This window comes from Bufo bufo, chromosome 7, assembly GCF_905171765.1.
Source record: "Bufo bufo chromosome 7, aBufBuf1.1, whole genome shotgun sequence".
NCBI classification, from domain to species: domain Eukaryota; kingdom Metazoa; phylum Chordata; class Amphibia; order Anura; family Bufonidae; genus Bufo; species Bufo bufo.
The window spans coordinates 155,180,013-155,198,519 of NC_053395.1; the positions used below are offsets into that span (position 1 = coordinate 155,180,013).

At 40.5% G+C, this 18,507-nt stretch overlaps 1 protein-coding gene across 5 annotated transcripts in view; it reads right to left on the reverse strand.

Moving 5' to 3' along the window:
- Positions 1-18,507, reverse strand: part of ITGB2 (integrin subunit beta 2) — a 183,570-nt gene that overhangs the window by 128,389 nt on the left and 36,674 nt on the right. For 2 of the 5 annotated variants that reach the window (XM_040439670.1, XM_040439669.1), the window contains exons 2-6: positions 9,411-9,522; positions 9,233-9,293; positions 7,179-7,270; positions 1,774-1,957; positions 1,183-1,353 (exon numbers count right to left, since the gene is read on the reverse strand). In XM_040439670.1, coding sequence (XP_040295604.1) covers positions 1,183-1,353; positions 1,774-1,957; positions 7,179-7,270; positions 9,233-9,290 — 505 coding nt within the window. In that variant the 5' untranslated portion in view covers positions 9,291-9,293; positions 9,411-9,522. Of the gene's footprint in view, positions 1-1,182; positions 1,354-1,773; positions 1,958-7,178; positions 7,271-9,232; positions 9,294-9,410; positions 9,523-15,157; positions 15,176-18,507 lie in introns of those variants that run through there. The other 3 variants (XM_040439674.1, XM_040439673.1, XM_040439671.1) reach the window with 2 other exon arrangements.

Below are 18,507 nucleotides of genomic sequence, written 5' to 3' on the forward strand. Positions count from 1 at the left end.
CTGCCTCAGAAATGGGTCACAAATGCGCTGCAGGTTTTATATTGCCTATTTTGAATCCTTTTTTTTATCCATTTTTTAGATGAATGGTACCCTGTATTAGCCCGCCGTTTTCATTTTTACTATACATATCTGCTTGAGACATAACTGCCTGACAAGTTATGCAGCAATCCAACATTTCTATCTGGGTACATTATTTTTTTGTCATTGAGTGTATTTGTTATCAAGAGTGACTTATGGTCATTAATTTAAACTCAGCAAACACTTGGTAGAGTTTTAAAATTAATACACAGTTTACTGCAAGTGGTTGTCTGGCCAATATGTATTTTTTGTGCTCAAATACTGTAAAAAATTTAAATGGTAATACTCACCACTCACATTACAATACTTCCCAGGTCCCTCAGAAGACTCTGCCTCCTGGTCTTGTCACTCATGAAAGGACCACTTAGCCAATAACTGGCTGCAGCAGTGGCCTATTTCATCCAGAGACTGGGAACTATCAGGAGTGGAGGGGGGAGGGATAGGTGGGGGGCAAATTTCTACAGCATTCTAAACATGTTTAGAAATAATACATATCAGCTCGACCAGTGTTCCTCAACTCCAGTCCTCAGTGCCCACCTGCCAGTAATGGTTATATCACCTGCTCAAAACTAAGGAAATCCTGAAAACATGACCAGCAGGTGGGCCCTGAGGACTAGAGTTGCGGAACACTGAGCTAGACTACTCCTTTAAGGGACAAGGTTGTTCAACATCCTGAAGAAATAGCTGGCCTTTAGTTGCTGTGGGTTCTATTTTAAAGTAATTGATAGAGGTTTGTATTGATACAGTTATTTATTGTCTATTTGCTTTTTGCTGCCTACTGTAACTATCCCTCATCAGACCCAGTCCTAGTTTAGCTATGAAAGAAGTGTGAATGTACCCTTCTGCACAAACTGGGTGACTGTCATTATAACCCCCATCATAGCTTCCACTGAAACTGTCACTCAGATTTTCTAACATCTTCAAAATAAATGCCGGCATAGTGCCATATCACTGCAGATATGGGCAAAATATATCAGTCAGGTTATTAGGAAAGCTGGGTAAAAGTTCCTACAGGTTTATGGATACATATACATACCTACATTTTTAAGTCTGGTAGCTGAACTGTAGAATTAACAGTAATACCAACACACAAGCAATTGTTACCTATCTGAGCAGACTTGGTAATTCCATTCAAAGCAGTAAGTATCTGGTTTCCTAGCTTCTTCACATTCTCAAGATCATCCAACATTGAGTAGGAAAGGTCCATGAGGTAGTAGAGGTCAACTGGATAACCTTCTGCTCTTCTAAATTTCACTTCAAACTCTCCAGTCTCACCTATGATGTTACAAAACAATGTTGCTTACATATACAAGTGTTTGAGTTCTGTACAATGAGATCAAGGAGAAGGTATACCAAGGGAAATCAATGCCTCTCAACCTCTGTACAGAGCATCTACAGGCTTCTAGAGTGTCTTACTATGCCATGTATGCCACTGATTTCACAACAGACACATGACAAAGAACACCATGTTCCATCAAACAGAGAATGTAGCGGAACATGTGGCTACCTAGTACAGGAGCAGTAACTAACAGTTCATTTTTGGAACCATATACAAATTACAGTTTCAAGCAAAGAAGCCATGTGACTGTGTCACTACCATTCTTATATGTACCTTGAGGAGATGTCACTAGCCTCGCCTGCAGAATATGAAAGGATAGCAACATTTGTTTTCATCTTCTTTTGTTTCTTTTTTACCTGGTCGCAATTGCAGGTCAACTTGTTTTGGCGTAATCTGTACAATGTCATCCAGAGGTTGATCGTCCTTATCCCGAACTTCACTCTTAGGGTCAATAATATTTCTCAAATCACATCCTAGATTAAGAAGTTTCTCAGTGGTGTCACATCGTACTGAGTCGGCCTCCCCTGCTTTGGTGAAATTCTAAAAATCAAACATTTAAGAAATTAGACGACATTAGAAATGTAAAAAACTCCATAAAACAGACAAAAAAAACTAAAAAAGAACAACATTTATATGTTAGCTGTACATATTTTTTGTGATGCTCAGCGCATTAGACTAGACTTTAAAAGTTTACCTAGATGTTTTCATGACAATATTAAATAAATGTCTATTTTTAAAGTGTCACCTAACAGGAGCTTCACTTTAAGGTCTCATGCATTCTGTAATATTGCAGATATATGTTGTATGGCTAAGGCTGCATTCACATCTCAAAAAAACCTTGCATGCATTTATGCCGAAAAGCGGCTGAATCGGCGGACCTCATTTCAGTCAATGGGGATCTGGCGGTGAATTAGAGGATTTGGCGGGCAGAGCAGCGGAGATGTGAACAAGGCCTTACTAAAATGTCCACTGTAAGAAAAAGAAGAAGAAGAAGAGGACTTGTTGGCTCTGCTGCTTCAAAGCCAGACGCTGGTTATAGAGAGGTATAGCTATTTGCTGTATAACAACGCTTTCTGACCCATCCCCATACTACTCTGTCTCTGTGTTGTTCTGTGTCTGTGTGTGTCTGTCTTGCCCTGTAGCAGGGTAGGGAACGTCGACTAGTTGTGGACTTGCCGCCTAGGGCTTGCACTGCAAGTAGGCAGGGAAAGCGGCTGGTGGTCCAGTTAGAGCTCACTGTCCGTGTGTTCCTGCCTACTGTGGTAACACTCCGAAGGTGTACATAGCCTTTAAATTGGTGTACGGTTTTTGGTGCATTAGGACAGGCTTTTGGCTCACTGACAGAAGTTTGACAAAAAAATGCAGGTCCAGCACTGAAGCTTCCCAAATAAAATCTTCTACTTTATTCAAAATACACTAAAAAACCTCAGAGCACATAGTAATTAAATGCAGATACGTGCTATTTTTTTTAACAGATTTTGAATAATGTAGAAGATTTTATTTCAGACACTTCAGTGCTGGACCTGCATATTTTCTCTATTCTTCTGCCTTTCTCCTGGAGTCCATGCACATAACAATCTGATGCTTTTAGCATGAATTAATTCTAGGGGCATCAGGTACTTATGCACCTGGCCAGCGGCTGCAGGTGCCCTCTGGAGTTCACCTGTATGGATACAGTTGAATACTGTGGCGAGGGCAGCAGTATTATGTGATATTTGATTGTGCTGCACTGTGGTATTTGGTTCTGCAGGGGTGGTATCTTGTGCTGCACTATGATATTGCTGCCACTTCTACTTTTGTTATCCCTGCCTACTTGTGTTGGCTCTGCCTTAAGTCAATTTGGACCCACCTATAACATGCCACAGTTTTTTCCAGGGTCACTTTAAGTTCCCAGTCTGGCCCTGATGTGGACAAATATTTGGTGTAAAGTAAGCCAACCAACAGGTGTTATAAACTAGACTAGACCATCTAAAGATGCAGCAGAACTATCATCCAACATCATCCACTATGATAAATCTGGTGCATTTTCAGATTGTCTACATGTATTCTGTCTACAAATTAGACAGGATTAGTGAACGCGGGCCAGTGTCTTTTCCGAGATTCTAATTCCATCCATGGTTATCACTAGATTCACTACAGTATATAGAGCAGCAGCTTATTATAATAGTTAGAGGCGCTCAGAGAACTTCCTTTCACCACTTTCAGCCTCATAAACTTATATGGTGGCCACAGCCAGGAAGTCTTGTGGTTGCTAAGCAACCTTAAGAGGTACCACGGACTTGCAAATAAACCCAGGTTCTACAAAAGGTACATAATCTTCAAGAAAAACAATGGTCTGGAGCTTGTCTATTAGGAAATTCTATTATCATGGTTTGTCTGATTCAGAAAACCTATTGGGGCATAGAGGGGGTTGTATTGCTTGGGGGAGAGTGACTCCGAAAAGTGTCTTGATAATGTGTCAGCAGTTGCAAGGTGTTTTTAGTCAAATCCTGTGGCAGCTGCGGGAGAAAGTACCCTATATATTTTGGGTTACCAACTGACTAGCAGTGTCAGACTGGACCACAATAATACCAAAGCATCCTCTGGTGGGCTCAGGCTCTGATCCAACAGTGGGCCTGAAAGTCCCAGTAGAAAAAAACCCATTTGGAGCTACCCTTGAAGCCAATCACATACCACTAGAATCTATTTCTTTGAATCAACAATTATTAGACTTTATTAATTATTGATAATATCTTCTGCCCAATACTGCTGACTACCATAGAAACAGGAACCATAATTCAAAATAGCTTTTTTCTTCTGTAGGCAATATCTATCAGCCAAAGTACAGTGCTAAACTTTTTTACCCTTTAGAGAAGTCTCCTAATATTTTATATACCAAATGCAATAAGCCCAGAATACAATATTTAAGCTTACTACATTTCCATAACATATACGTACTATGCACAATCTTCATCCTATACCCAGGGCACATATCAACATCTGTAGGTCAGGTCTTATGTAAAGTCACCAGCCAGGGTTGTATACACTTTCTGAAGACCTGGCAATCCATTGCCAGAGCAGGGGAGCAGAGCTGTAGTCCCGTCCAGTCCAGCCCGTTATGTTGCAAATGGTAACCTAGAGGTTGCATGTTATGCTTTTCTCTTTTTACGCTTTTTATCCCTACATTCCGAGAGCCATAACTATTTCTCTTTTCTTATTTTCATGCCATTCTTTGTACAAGTATAAATAACATTTTATCTTTATTCTATGGGTCATTACATTTACACCAGTACCAATGAACACAGTTAAAGGCATTTTTTGTAGAAAAAAAAAAAATGGTTTTTGCAATGTCACATTTCAGGAGCCATAACTTTTTTTATTCTTCCATTTGTAACACCCCAGAGTTGTGTTACTACAAGCCTCTACCCCGCTACTATCTTCTAAGAGTTTTATACTGTCATCTGATGTGATTTTACTTATGTCCTCCACAAATGTGCATATAAATCCATGTTAAATGTAATTGTTCCTGTAATTTTCCTGGTTACCAGTAGGTGGCAGCAACAAATTGGCAAGTACAAGTCAGAGTTTAGTGAATCTGAGCTGGAATGGATTATTCCAGCTTAGCTTCCCCTCTGTGAGAGAAGTCGGCAGTTCCCACATCCTGCAGAATGGGTGGAGAAGGAAGTTAGAGTCAGTTAGAGTCAGAGTAGCATCCCCCTGCTAGGGGAAGGCTGCATGATAGTGTCCAGGAGATATAGTATAGGGAAGACAGCAAGGACCGAGTCTCGGCTGAGACTTGGCCATATTCCCAGTCTGAGAACCTTCCGCTCAGCTGGATGAAAAAAGCAGAAAACTACAAACAAACTCCAGAGTTCCAGGAAGAAAGCATCCCCTGAGAATCCATCTGAGAGATAAGTCCAGAGACCTAGGAGAAGCTATTCCCTCCTCAGCTAGTCTGTCCCCCACACAGCAGAGGTCACATTTAAAGCATTCCTGCCAATCATTCCCAAAACCTGCTGGGACCAAGAGACCAAAGCTGTATACTGTTTGGATGCAAGTTACTTCAAGTAAAGAAACGTTTAAACTTCATCTAAAGGTCTGGACATCATTTCTTCTGCAAAATTCCTTTATTACTCCTACTATCACTAGACTCAAATTTATTGCAAGTGAGCCAGGAAGCCAGGAGTCCAGCCGTAGCCAGGTAGGAGACACCGTGACACAATTATCACCACCCCACAGAGACATTATAGGCCATTACACCACTCTGGCATTCCTAATCTTGGACGTGCGTCATAACACCTTGGAAGGGCCCTGGGATAGTACCCTGTGCACGCTGCAATTGGCGTCACGACAAATACAGAATATTATCCACACGTATCCTGGCCATGGTGTATGCAGGCTCGGACTGGCCCACAGGGGTACAGGTGAATCCCCTGGTGGGCTCCTTGGGCAAGGTGGGCCCCTAGTCTTCCACCCCCTACACAAGTGGCACATAACACAGTAGACTTACTGTACTACATACATATATTCAATGTGCAGCACCTCAACCAGCCTATGTTCATATAAAAAATTTGATAGATTATTAAATAAACTTTCCAGTTTATTATTATAGACACGATCAGAGCTGAGATGACTTCTAGGTATAGATGTGTCCTCTTCTCCCCAGGACCTATCTTCTTAAAGTTGCTGCAAGGACCCCCATATGTAATCATCCGGTAGCATCTTGCTGCTGCGTGAGCAGGTAATATTTGAATATATCCGTACGGTGGGCCCCCGAAATAAATTTTACTGCTGGGCCCTAGGTACCCCAGTCTGACAGTGGGTGTATGTGTGAATTTATAATGGAAAAAAATACATTCTTAGGGCTCAAGCCATTGTTTTGGTCCACATCCAATCTGCGTTTTTTGTGGATCAGATGCAGTCCCATTCATCTCAATGGGGCCAGAAAAGATGTGGACGGCATACCCATTCCACAGCCCCCTAATTATTTTTTAGTGCCTCTGATACTAGAAAAATGATCTCCAGAATCCATTGTAAAACCAAATGATTGTTCAAAGTAAACCACAACTAAACAAATCACTTTAACCTAGATCCATTTCCCATTTACAGTACCTTTTATTTATAGAGGAAACCAATAATAGGTCAAAAGGGTTTCATACAAAGTTGAAATAACTCCACTTGTACCTCACTGTCTCCAGACCTTAAAATGCTAGAACTGGGAGGTAAGAAATTATATCCAGGGATTAACAAATCTGCCTTAGGTCAGGTTCACATTACTGTTTTCCATTCTTCAGAATCTGAGTCCATTTCAGGATTCCTCTAGGATTTTTAGAATGCATTTTTTATCCTGTCGCGTTTTTTCAAGCATCTTCTGATGCGGTTTTTATGTGGTTTTTCATTTATGCCCATTTCAATGGAAACTTTAGACATGGAATCTGCATCAAGAATGGACAGGTCGCTCCTTTTCTCCTTGGTGTGGTTTTAAAATATTAGCAAGCGGTTTCCCCTATTTAATTCAGTGGAGATGAACTGCAAGCATTTTCAATGTGGATTTGGAGGGCAGTACTTGCACCCAAATCCACGTCCAACAAACTCTATATGAACCTACCATTACCATTTAGTCAAAGTATATAAAGTGAAGAGACTGTCCAGTACTACAGGACAATTTTAAAGAAAGCCTAGCAAGGCACTCCAGCCTCAAAGGACAGCAAAAGACTTAATAAAGTACGTTCCTAAAATTTTGTTTACTACTGCACAGCCCTTTTAAAAGTCACTAGCTTACCACTTTCTTGCACCAGGAACAGTGTGGACCCGACTGGATACATTCCTGGCAGGTGTTTGCTTTTATCTTAATGCATACTTCAACCGAGGCAGCTGTAAAGAAATGTAATTTATTTGCATTATTGTTTCAGGTGTTAAATTGAATCTGTCTGCAGTTTTCACAATGAAAAACTGCTGACAGCGCTAGGTAAGAACTATGGGAGAGTAGGACATATACCATTCACAGAGCTGATATTATCAGAAGTAGTGTGAATATGATTTTTTTTATTCTGCCAAGCACTGCTCCTGCAAGGGCCCTTGAGGCGGTGCCTCACTGTGAAGTGCTCTCTGCAGTGATCTGCTTTACAGCCCCTTCCCTCTAATGTGAGTGACTTCTGTAGGGGTCTCCTGGTTGGAAGCTACAACTGCCACCCAAAGCAGAGAGGAAGGGATGTGAAGCAGCTCAAACTATAGAGCACTTAAAGGGGTTGTTTCATCTTGGACGTTGGGGGACTATCGCTAGGATATGCTCCCAATGTCTGATAAATGCAGGTGCCACCTCTGGAAACCACACCTATACTTAGTCCCAGAGGTGGGACCTGCACCTATCAGACATTGGGGGCATATCCTAGCGATATGCCCCCAATGTCCCCAATGTCCAAGATGGGAATACCCCTTTAACAATGAGGCACCACCTCCAGGGCAGATGCAGAAGCAGGGCCTGACATTATAACAGTTCACAGTACTACTGAATACGATAATATAAGCTCAGCAAAAGGTATGCTAATCCAATTCTGCCCAGTCCCTACAAAGTACTGTCAGCAGTTTTGCTCAAAACTGCTGACAGAATCCCTTTAAGTTTGTATTTATAAATAAGCTTGCATTATTAAATATAGCATTTGGTGCTTTTTAATTGTAGACCTCACAAAAGGGCAATGCTACAAAAGAATGGTGGCTCTATAACAGACTCCTAGTGTGCATGCAGTTTATAAAATGGTCTGGAGATGTTTGTGCTAGTAACAGAGATAATACCAGGAGATCTCCTTTAATAATGCAATGGAATACAAAACAACAGGCAAGAAGACCTTGTAAGTTCTTGCATTATTATCAGGTAAATGATGGATATATACAGGGCACTATCAGGGCGCTACAGGTGTCCCTGCTTTCAGGGGCTCAGGAAAATGACTCATGAGCCCATACTCTCCTGTCAATTGCCACCTGCTACTACTCACTTCTCTGTTTAATAGGACCCACCAAGTATATATTATATGAAGATCATATTTTCCCCATTATGTTCACTTTTCCTACTCCTTGTGTCCATCAGATTCACACAGTGGGGTACAAGATTTGTGATGGGAGAAGAGTGACAAATTCTAGTTTAGAAAAACATGTCTTCTTTCCTCCATATATAATGTCAGACCTGCCCTTGGATTGTGTCTGATATTGCAGCTTAGCTTCAGGTTTTTGACTGGATTACTTACAGTAAGTTTTTAATATGCATTCAGTAGGTTAGAAGAAGTAGGGAACAGAAGGCTTGACTACTATGGAGAAACAGATACCCATAGCAGACAAATTGTGGGATATTATTAAAGGGTTATCTCATGAAAAGTATTACTGTGCCATGAATAGGTTATCTATTTTCTTCTCTGGTAGGGTTAGGTCTACCGTATCTTCAGTGGTGAACCAGACATGCTCAGTGGCCCCCCTGCTGTCTACTTCCTCTCACTGCTGGTGTAGTGATCTCATAGTGAAGCAAGTAAAGCCGTTTTCCTTCCTGCTCTAACTTACTTCCTTTCTTCATCCCTAACTTCTAAATTTATAGTTATATCTCTTTCTAGACAGTGGAGAAGAAAATTGGGGGTGGGGTGCATTACATACCATAGTGCAATGTATTCGTGTAAACACAGGGGCTGTGTATAAAGGACTGTTTTCTATGCAAGGGAGGAAGACAGGAGAAGAGGTTAACAAGAGCCAACAGCAGTGTACTCGTGGGGGATGCAGATGCTTTATGGTTACATAGGATCATTGCTATTTATGAACTCCTGCTCTAAAAAAAAGATGACCACAATTACTCACCAAATTTGGAAGTGATGATTTCAGTTGATATCAACAGGAATACGATACACCAGAACATTTCCTGAAACCAACAAGTACTTGATTATACATTGCCTGCAGTAGAAAAATCAAAAGCCAAATCCCATTAACTAAGGACTGTTCAACAAAAATAATATAAAATATTGATGAAGTGCTTTACTTAGATTTTCTTCAGTAGATTTGCTTCAATTTGTGGCTCATGGAAAGCAATCTTGATCAGGGGACTCCACTCAGGGCTTATAGACAAGGCTTTTTTTTTCATGCCACAACCACTTTAATACAATTTTTTTAAAAAATTATAAAATAAATGTTCTATTTTATATTCCTTACAATCATAAATGGCATTTATAGCCAGGGCTTGAGTTTTCTTTGATCCCAGACATTAGTAAGATAGTATACAGTCAGGTACATAAATATTTGGACATCCACACAATTCTAACATTTTTGGCTCTATACACCACCACAATGCATTTGAAATGAAACAAACAAGATGTGCTTTAACTGCAGACTGTCAGCTTTAATTTGAGGGTATTTACATCCAAATCAGGTGAACGGTGTAGGAATTACAACAGTTTGCATATGTGCCTCCCACTTGTTAAGGGACCAAAAGTAATGGGACAATTGGCTTCTCAGCTGTTCCTTGGCCAGGTGTGTGTTATTCCCTCATTATCCCAATTACAATGAGCAGATAAAAGGTCCAGAGCTCATTTCAAGTGTGCTATTTGCATTTGGAATCTGTTGCTGTCATCTCTCAAGATGAGATCCAAAGAGCTGTCACTATCAGTGAAGCAAGCCATCATTAGGCTGAAAAAAACAAAACAAACCCATCAGAGAGATAGCAAAAACATTAGGTGTGGCTAAAACAACTGTTTGGAACATTCTTAAAAATAAGGAATGCACCTGTGAGCTCAGCAACACCAAAAGACCCGGAAGACCACCGAAAACAACTGTGGTGGATGACCGAAGAATTCTTTCCCTGGTGAAGAAAACACCCTTCACAACAGTTGACCAGATCAAGAACACTCTCCAGGAGGTAGGTGTATGTGTTTCAAAGTCAACAATCAAGAGAAGACTTCACCAGAGTGAATACAGAGGGTTCACCACAAGATGTAAACCATTGGTGAGCCTCAAAAACAGAAAGGCCAGATTAGAGTTTGCCAAACAACATCTAAAAAAGCCTTCACAGTTCTGGAACAACATCCTATGGACAGATGAGACCAAGATCAACTTGTACCAGACTGATGGGAATAGAAGAGTATGGAGAAGGAAAGAACTGTTCATGATCCTAAGCATACCACCTCATCAGTGAAGCATGGTGGTGGTAGTGTCATGGCGTGGGCATGTATGGCTGCCAATGGAACTGGTTCTCTTGTATTTATTGATGATGTGACTGCTGACAAAGGCAGCAGGATGAATTCTGAAGTGTTTCGGGCAATATTATCTGCTCATATTCAGCCAAATGGTTTAGAACTCATTGGACGGCGCTTCACAGTGCAGATGGACAATGACCCAAAGCATACTGTAAAAGCAACCAAAGAGTTTTTTAAGGGAAAGAAGTGGAATGTTATGCAATGGCCAAGTCAATCACCTGACCTGAATCCGATTGAGTATGCATTTCACTTGCTGAAGACAAAACTGAAAGGAAAATGCCCCAAGAACAAGCAGGAACTGAAGACAGTTGCAGTAGAGACCTGGCAGAGCATCACCAGGGATGAAACCCAGCGTCTGGTGATGTCTATGCATTCCAGACTTCAGGCTGTAATTGACTGCAAAGGATTTGCAACCAAGTATTAAAAAGCGAAAGTTTTATTTATGATTATTATTCTGTCCCATTACTTTTGATCCCTTAACAATTGGGAGGCACATATGCAAACTATTGTAATTCCTACACCGTTCACTTAATTTGGATGTAAATACCCTCAAATTAAAGCTGACAGTATGCCGTTAAAGCACATCTTGTTTGTTTCATTTCAAATCCATTGTGGTGGTGAATAGAGCCAAAAATGTTAGAATTGTGTCGATGTCCCAATATTTATGGACCTGACTGTAGTTATCCACCAAAGCCCGTACCCACTGCTGAATACATGGGCGTAGCTGCTCTACCTGCAAGATCACCACAGTACACATGAACAGTATTTTGCCACATGAACGGTATAATTACCTCCCATGGATGACATAGGAAGTGTTAAAGAACATTTGCATTGTACAGTGTATAATATTTTTTTTTCTAATAAATTTTAAGAATAAAAAAAAGATCAATTCCAAACCGAACCATTAGCATATAGATAGAAAAGTGTTGTATTATCCATGAGCATATACATGTCGTTTTATCACAGTTGTACTACTATATTTTCTCCAGTTGTGCTTATTCACCGTTATGTTCAGTATGCATATCAGATTACCCAGAAAGTGAGATGAGAAAAACAGATAATATTTTCTCAAGCACTGTTGTCAGGGCCGAACACAAATCACACTATTCTGTGGTTTTAATATCACAAAATCTATTTAGGTTCAAAACTTCTATGGTAATGCCTTTCGTACACTAAAGACAAAGCACAAATTATGGCCAATTTTGTCTCCTACATGATCATGGTGATTTACTTTATTTTGCAGTTTAAAAGGTGTTGACTTAAACCCCCCCCCCCCCCCCCCCCCCCCAAAAAAAAAAAAAAAAGTAAACTGTTTAAAACAAATTTTTTACTTTTTTTTTACCTTTTGAAAGCCACTCTGCTCCAGTGATGGGGCTCCCATCCCTGCTTCTTCCAGTCCCCAGCAGACTGGAAGTAATGAGATCCCATCTGTGGTCATGTTGATTGATGCAGCCATTTACCAATCTCAGTGGTAACGCAAGCTCGATGTAACCATGAACAGGATGGGACATCATCACTTTCAAGCCTGGATGCAGTGGGGACAGGAGTCTTGATGCTGGAACAGAGCACCTTACAATAGATGAGTGTTTCTTCTCTTTGTTTTAAACACATTCTGGTGCTCACAAAGTTTTTTGTTTTTTTTGGGGGGGGGGGTCAACCTGCTTTTTATATGCAGGAACAAGGTATACATTGGCCCCAGCTATGCCAAAATGGTTGTAATATTCTTACTAGGTTCAAGTTCACTTTAGGTTTATGTAGGCCCTGGAGCAAATGACTGCCCCAGTCCTGTAAGAGCCTGGCACTTGCCCAGAGGATCGACCAGTTGGCTTATTTCATGACACGATAACAGGTCCTAAGCACATTATAACCTATCAGCTCCAGCAGAGCACAACACCATTTCTTTCTGTTGGGGTATGTTTTTGTATTTTTTTAAAGGGAATCTGCGACCAGTTTTATACTGCTAGGTTCCGTCAGCTCCAGCGGATGCTTATGAGTCACCATCTTCATAAGCTCATTGCTCACTTCGCCCACTTGCCCCTAATTGACAGTTTCTTCCCCATATGAATCAGCACCATGTAGGCAGGAAAAGCCATGAGCTCATGAATATGGGGACTCATTGGCATGTGCTGGAGCTGTTCAATACAAGATTTTGCATTTTGCTAAGAAGACCTGTTAATAGTTTATGTATGCTGCCTATTGTCTAAACATTTTTTTTTTATCATTAAAACCAGAATACCTCTTTAAGAGGCCACAAGAAATAAATGGTGCTGCCACTCTAACTTTGCTACCTGTCAGTGCGCACCATTATTTGCTTGGCAGCACTACCTCTCTGGCTTGAAAAAGAGAGATCCTGGCCCTGCGCCCTTTACGATGTGAGCAGTGATGTGGCTAGCCCATCACCAGCTCATACATATGCAGATGAAAGTGTTGTTATTATAGGGGCAGTTTTTGCCACAATCTTTCAAAATCATGGCAAATCCACAGCCTTTTTGCCATGATTTTCAAAAAAAAATTAAAAAAAGATATATTAAAGTTAAAATTTTTAAGTTCTGCCGTAGACTCCTTACTAAATAAATGCAGGAACACATATATCTAAGGTTTTTTGCATTCTTAATACATCTGGAAATGTGACGGACTAAAAGTACAAAAGTTATTTTTATATGAATATTCTGAATTTGGTTTGTTGTGAAAATGTGCATATGTAGTGTATATGCTACAGGCTATGTGTTGTAAGAAGATATTCAACAGATTTTCTGAAACATAAAGGCAGTGTATAAAATAAATGTATCTTCTGTACACATTTTCTAGTATTCTGTAGATTAGCAAATGTGTTTTAGGTGAAATGTGATCAAACTGCAGCAACTAGCTTTTTGGGAAACTATTTATATAGAAATGAATGTTTGTTGTAAAATATTTATTAGGTTTAACCCGAACTCTATTATAGTATAGTATTATATTATATACTTTGCCAAAAACCTAACCTTATTATAAACCATAATCCTATTATATTATACTTTGCCAAAACCCTTACCCATACCCTATTTTATTATACTGTGGCAACAAAATGGTAGACATTTTATAGAATACCTACACATTCTGTTAACATCCCTACTCCCTAGTAGAGATGAGTGAATTTCTTGAAATTTGTTTTGTGACAGATTAACCAAATTTATATATATATTTTTTTTATTTGGGTTAGAATTGATTCAACACGAATATCTTTGGGTTTCTGGGAAAGATATTGAAATTACCTTTCCTTCCAAAAGGAAAGGAAAGCAAAGCTATAAGCCTCTCTATTGTCAGCCAAAGTAACATATATTCGTTTGAATATATTTTTCCCAGAAACCCAGAGCAGTGTTGGCTGGCCTACAATACTTCTCATGCGTACTAGGCACTCTCCATAATGACAAAATCTTATTAAAACACATTTCAAATCCTTTATTATTCAGCTCTTCAGTGCAGAGTTGAAGCTAGGCTTTCCAACACCTGGGGAAAAGATTCTTACCACTACCCAATGACTGCATTTGAATGGAATCTTTCACCATGATATTGGACTATTATCTGTAGTAATACATGAGTAGTGTTGCAGATAAGCAGTCCAGATCACTATTTTTTTTTCCTATTGCCCCCTGTTCCTCCACTGTCAATGTGCAGAACTGAACTAAAATGCATTGTTAGGACTGCTGTGCATGCGTACAGAAGTCCTCTCCATTATGTTAGGAAAGTGTAGAAGTCCAGATTGTGCTTTTCAGCACAGCTTTGAGATCTGACAATGGGTAAACGGGGCTGTAGAAAAATGAAAAATAGTGATCTGAACTCCTTGACTGTAAAACTAAATGTGTTAGGGCAGATAATAGTTCGGACTCATAGTGACCTTTAAATACCATGGTCAAGGCAGAATGGCTTGTTGGTAGCCACCAGGCACCCAGCACCTGGGCCACATGCCTCACCTGTCCCCTCTCCAGCTATGATCCTGCTTCAGTGACCACAACCCAAACCATCTAAAGGAGCAGCAGTGTTCTTCATCATCTTTAAGACATATTTAAACTGTTCATAAACTACCTATGGTGAACATTTGATATCTATTTACCACTTATTATATTAGTACTGCGAACTGAGAACATGTTTTAAAAAGTTTTTCTCTTTCTTCCTTAGGATCTATATTCACAGCCCTAAGCAGGGACCAAGCTCAATATGGATTACCTGCTTACATAAAAAGACTTATAGCATACGCGAAGAACAAGTCACAATGTCTTCTCAGAAATGCCTCATGGACTTTATCTGGGTTTTCCCATGAAGACAACTTCTGTACATATACCCTTTTAGGGTATGAGAACGCCATAGATACTACTGAAATGGTCTACTAATGGGCTTCTAGGATGCTTTAGATCTCCTGGTGTGTTAAAAATACGTGCAAAAAGTGGCATAAAAACTGCATAAAAGAACACCACTTAATGAGGACCTTTCATCGGTCCAAACATTGCAAGATAAGTATCAGGCTACATAGAGCGGCGCCCAGGGATCTCACTGCACTTACTATTATCCCTGGGCACCGCTCCATTCGCCCGCTGTGCCCTCCGGTATCTTCACTGAATTGGTTCGACTAGGCGGAGTCTGCCCTGTTTCACCCTGGGCGTTCCTTCTCCCAGGCTGTAGCGCTGTCCAATCGCAGCGCAGAGCTGGGAGTTTTTTTTCCCCCCAGGCTGTGAGCTCTGCACTGCGATTGGACAGCACTACAGCCTGGGAGAAGGAACGCCTAGGGTGAAACAGGGCAGACTCCCAGGGATAATAGTAAGTGCAGTGAGATCCCTGGGCGCCGCTCTATGTAGCCTGATACTTATCTTACAATGTCTGGACCGATGAAAGGTCCTCTTTAAGGCTACTTTCACACTGGCGTTTCTGGGTCCGCTTGTGAGATCCGTTCAGGGCTCTCCCAAGCGGCCCAAAATGGATCAGTTTAGCTCCAATGCATTCTGAATGGATAAGGATCCGTTCAAAATGCATCAGTTTGCCTCCGATCAGTCTCCATTTCGCTCTGGAGGTGAACACCAAAACGCTGCTTGCAGCGTTCTGATGTCTGTCTGACGAAACTGAGCCAAACGGATCCGTCCTGACTTACAATGTAAGTCAATGGGGACGGATCAGTTTTCAGTGACACAATATGGTGCAATTGAAAACGGATCCGCCTCCCATTGACTTTCAGTGTAAGTCAAAACGGATCCGTTTGCATTATCATGAACAAAAATAAATAAATATGGTAATGCAAACGGATCCGTTCTGAATAGATACAAGCGTTTGCATTATAGGTGCAGATCCCTCTGTGCAGATACCAGACGGATCCGCACCTAACGCCTGTGTGAAAGTAGCCTAAGTCGCACAAGCAGTGGTGGATTTTGGTATAGTTTTTGTTACCATGTCTGTGGTAGGAAAGAAAACTGACACAGCCATTTTTTTTAAAAAAGAAGTGCCACTAGGATCAAAATAGGCCACAAAGCAAATTTCAGTGTCTGTTGTGAACAAATATTTTCCTATTAATTTTCAGCAAAATCCTCAAAACAGACTTTAAAATGCTACTAGAATGTCTACGCCATCCAGTCCAGGTTTGCAATTTTTTGTCTTTTGCTGCTTACAGCACTTTGGAGGAACATAACCACAAGAAAACTGAAAAAAAAAAAACTGAAATCTCAGCGTTGACCTGAATTAACACATATAGTAGAGAATTCTTATAGATAGATAGATAGATAGATAGATAGATAGATACATCTACATCTAGATAAACCACATCACTCTTTAAAAATGGGAAACTTTCAATCAAAGACAAGTCAGGAAATTCTAATATCCATAATATCTTGAATATTTTGCTGACAGATAAGTAGGATAGTATTTGAATTTCTTGCCACTGTCCTAATAGTTGTCACACTGCAGATTAGTCAGTAGGCGGATTCAAACCTGAAGTTCCTTAACCCCTTAGCGCAGAACGTTGTACATGTACGGCGGGGGATGCATTGCCAGAATGCATTCCGCCGTACATGTACGGCGGGATGATCGGGCGGGCACCGGAGCGGTGCGCGCCCGATCACTGCAGGGGTCCGGCAGTCCATGGTAGCCGGGCCCCTAAACAGCGATGCCAGCAGATAACCCCTTCTATGTCGCGGTCCACGCTGACCGCGACATAGAAGTGGTTTGCGGCAGGTGAGTGATCACATCGAGTCCCCGCGCTGCTGTGGCGGGGACCCGATGCATGACAAGGCAGCCCGATGCCGTGCAGAGGCTGCCCAATGCCCTGCATGGCATCGGGAACTGCCTTCTACGGGTGTCCAGGAGATCCAGCCTCAGGCCCGTCTCCTAGGCAACCTGTTAGTGTATGACTCAGTGTCATACACTAACAGGCAACGCATTACAATACAGATGTATTGTAATGCATTGCAGAGGGGATCAGACCCCCAAAGGAGTAGGACAGAAATAAAGTTTAAAAAAAAAAAGTAAAAAAAAGTGTTTTGAATAAAAAAATAAAGTTTCAAGTTAAAAAAAAAAAAACACGCCCCATTCCCTTGATTTTCTAATAAAAAATTGAAAAAAACCCCGCACATATTAGGTATCGCCGCGTCCATAACAAACGGCTCTATAAATATATCACATGATCCACCCGATCCGATAGACACCATAAAAAATAAAAACTGTGTAAAAAAATTCCATTTTTGTCAACTTACATCGCTAAAAGTGCAACACCAAGCGATCAAAAAGGCATATGCCCCCAAAAATAGAACCAATCTAACCGTCACCTCATCCCGCTAAAAATGAGCCCCTACATAGGACAATCGACCAAAAACTGTAAAAACGATGGCTCTCAGAATATGGAGACACTAAAACATGATTTTTATATATTTTTTTAAATTTAATTATTGTGTAAAACTTATATAAATAAAAAAAGTATATATATTAGGTATCTCTGCGTCCGTATTAACCTGCTCTATAAAGATATCACATGACCTAACCAAAAAAAAAACGGTGTAAAAAAAGCTATTTTTTTGGTCACCTTACATCACAAAAAGTGTAAGAGCAAGCGATCAAAAAGTCATACGCACCCCAAAAGTGCCAATCAAACCGTCATCTCATCCCGCAAAAAATGGGACCCTACACAAGACAGTCGCCCAAAAAATAAATAAAACTATGGCTTTCACAATGTGGAGACCCTAAAGAATCATTTATTTATTTTTTTAAATGCTTTGTTATGTAAAACTGAAAAACAACCAAAAAAAGTAGTCATATTTGGTATTGTCGCGTCCGTGACATCCTGCTCTATAAAAATACCACATGATCTAACCTGTCAGATGAATGTTGTAAATAACAAAAAATTAAAACAGTGCCAAAACAGCTATTTCTTGTTACCTTGCCTCACAAAAAGTGTAATATAGAGCAACCAAAAATCACATGTACCCTAAACTAGTACCAACAAAACTGCCACCCTATACCGTAGTTTCTAAAATGGAGTAACTTTTTTGGAGTTTCTACTCCAGGGGTGCATCAGGGGGGCTTCAAATGGGACATGGTGTCAAAAAAACAGTCCAGCAAAACCTGCCTTCCAAAAACCGTATGGCATTCCTTTCCTTCTGCGCCCTGCCGTGTGCCCGTACAGCAGTTTACAACCACATATGTGGTGTTTCTGCAAACTACAGAATCAGAGCCATAAATATTGAGTTTTGTTTGGCTGTTAACCCTTGCTTTGTAACTGGAAAAAAAATATTAAAATGGAAAATCTGCCCAAAAAGTAAAATTTGCCAAAAAAGAATTTTAAAGGGTTAACAAAGTTTGTAAAACCAGTATTGAATACCTTGAGGGGTAAAAAAAACCAGTCCAGCAAAATCTGCCTTCCAAAAACCACACGGC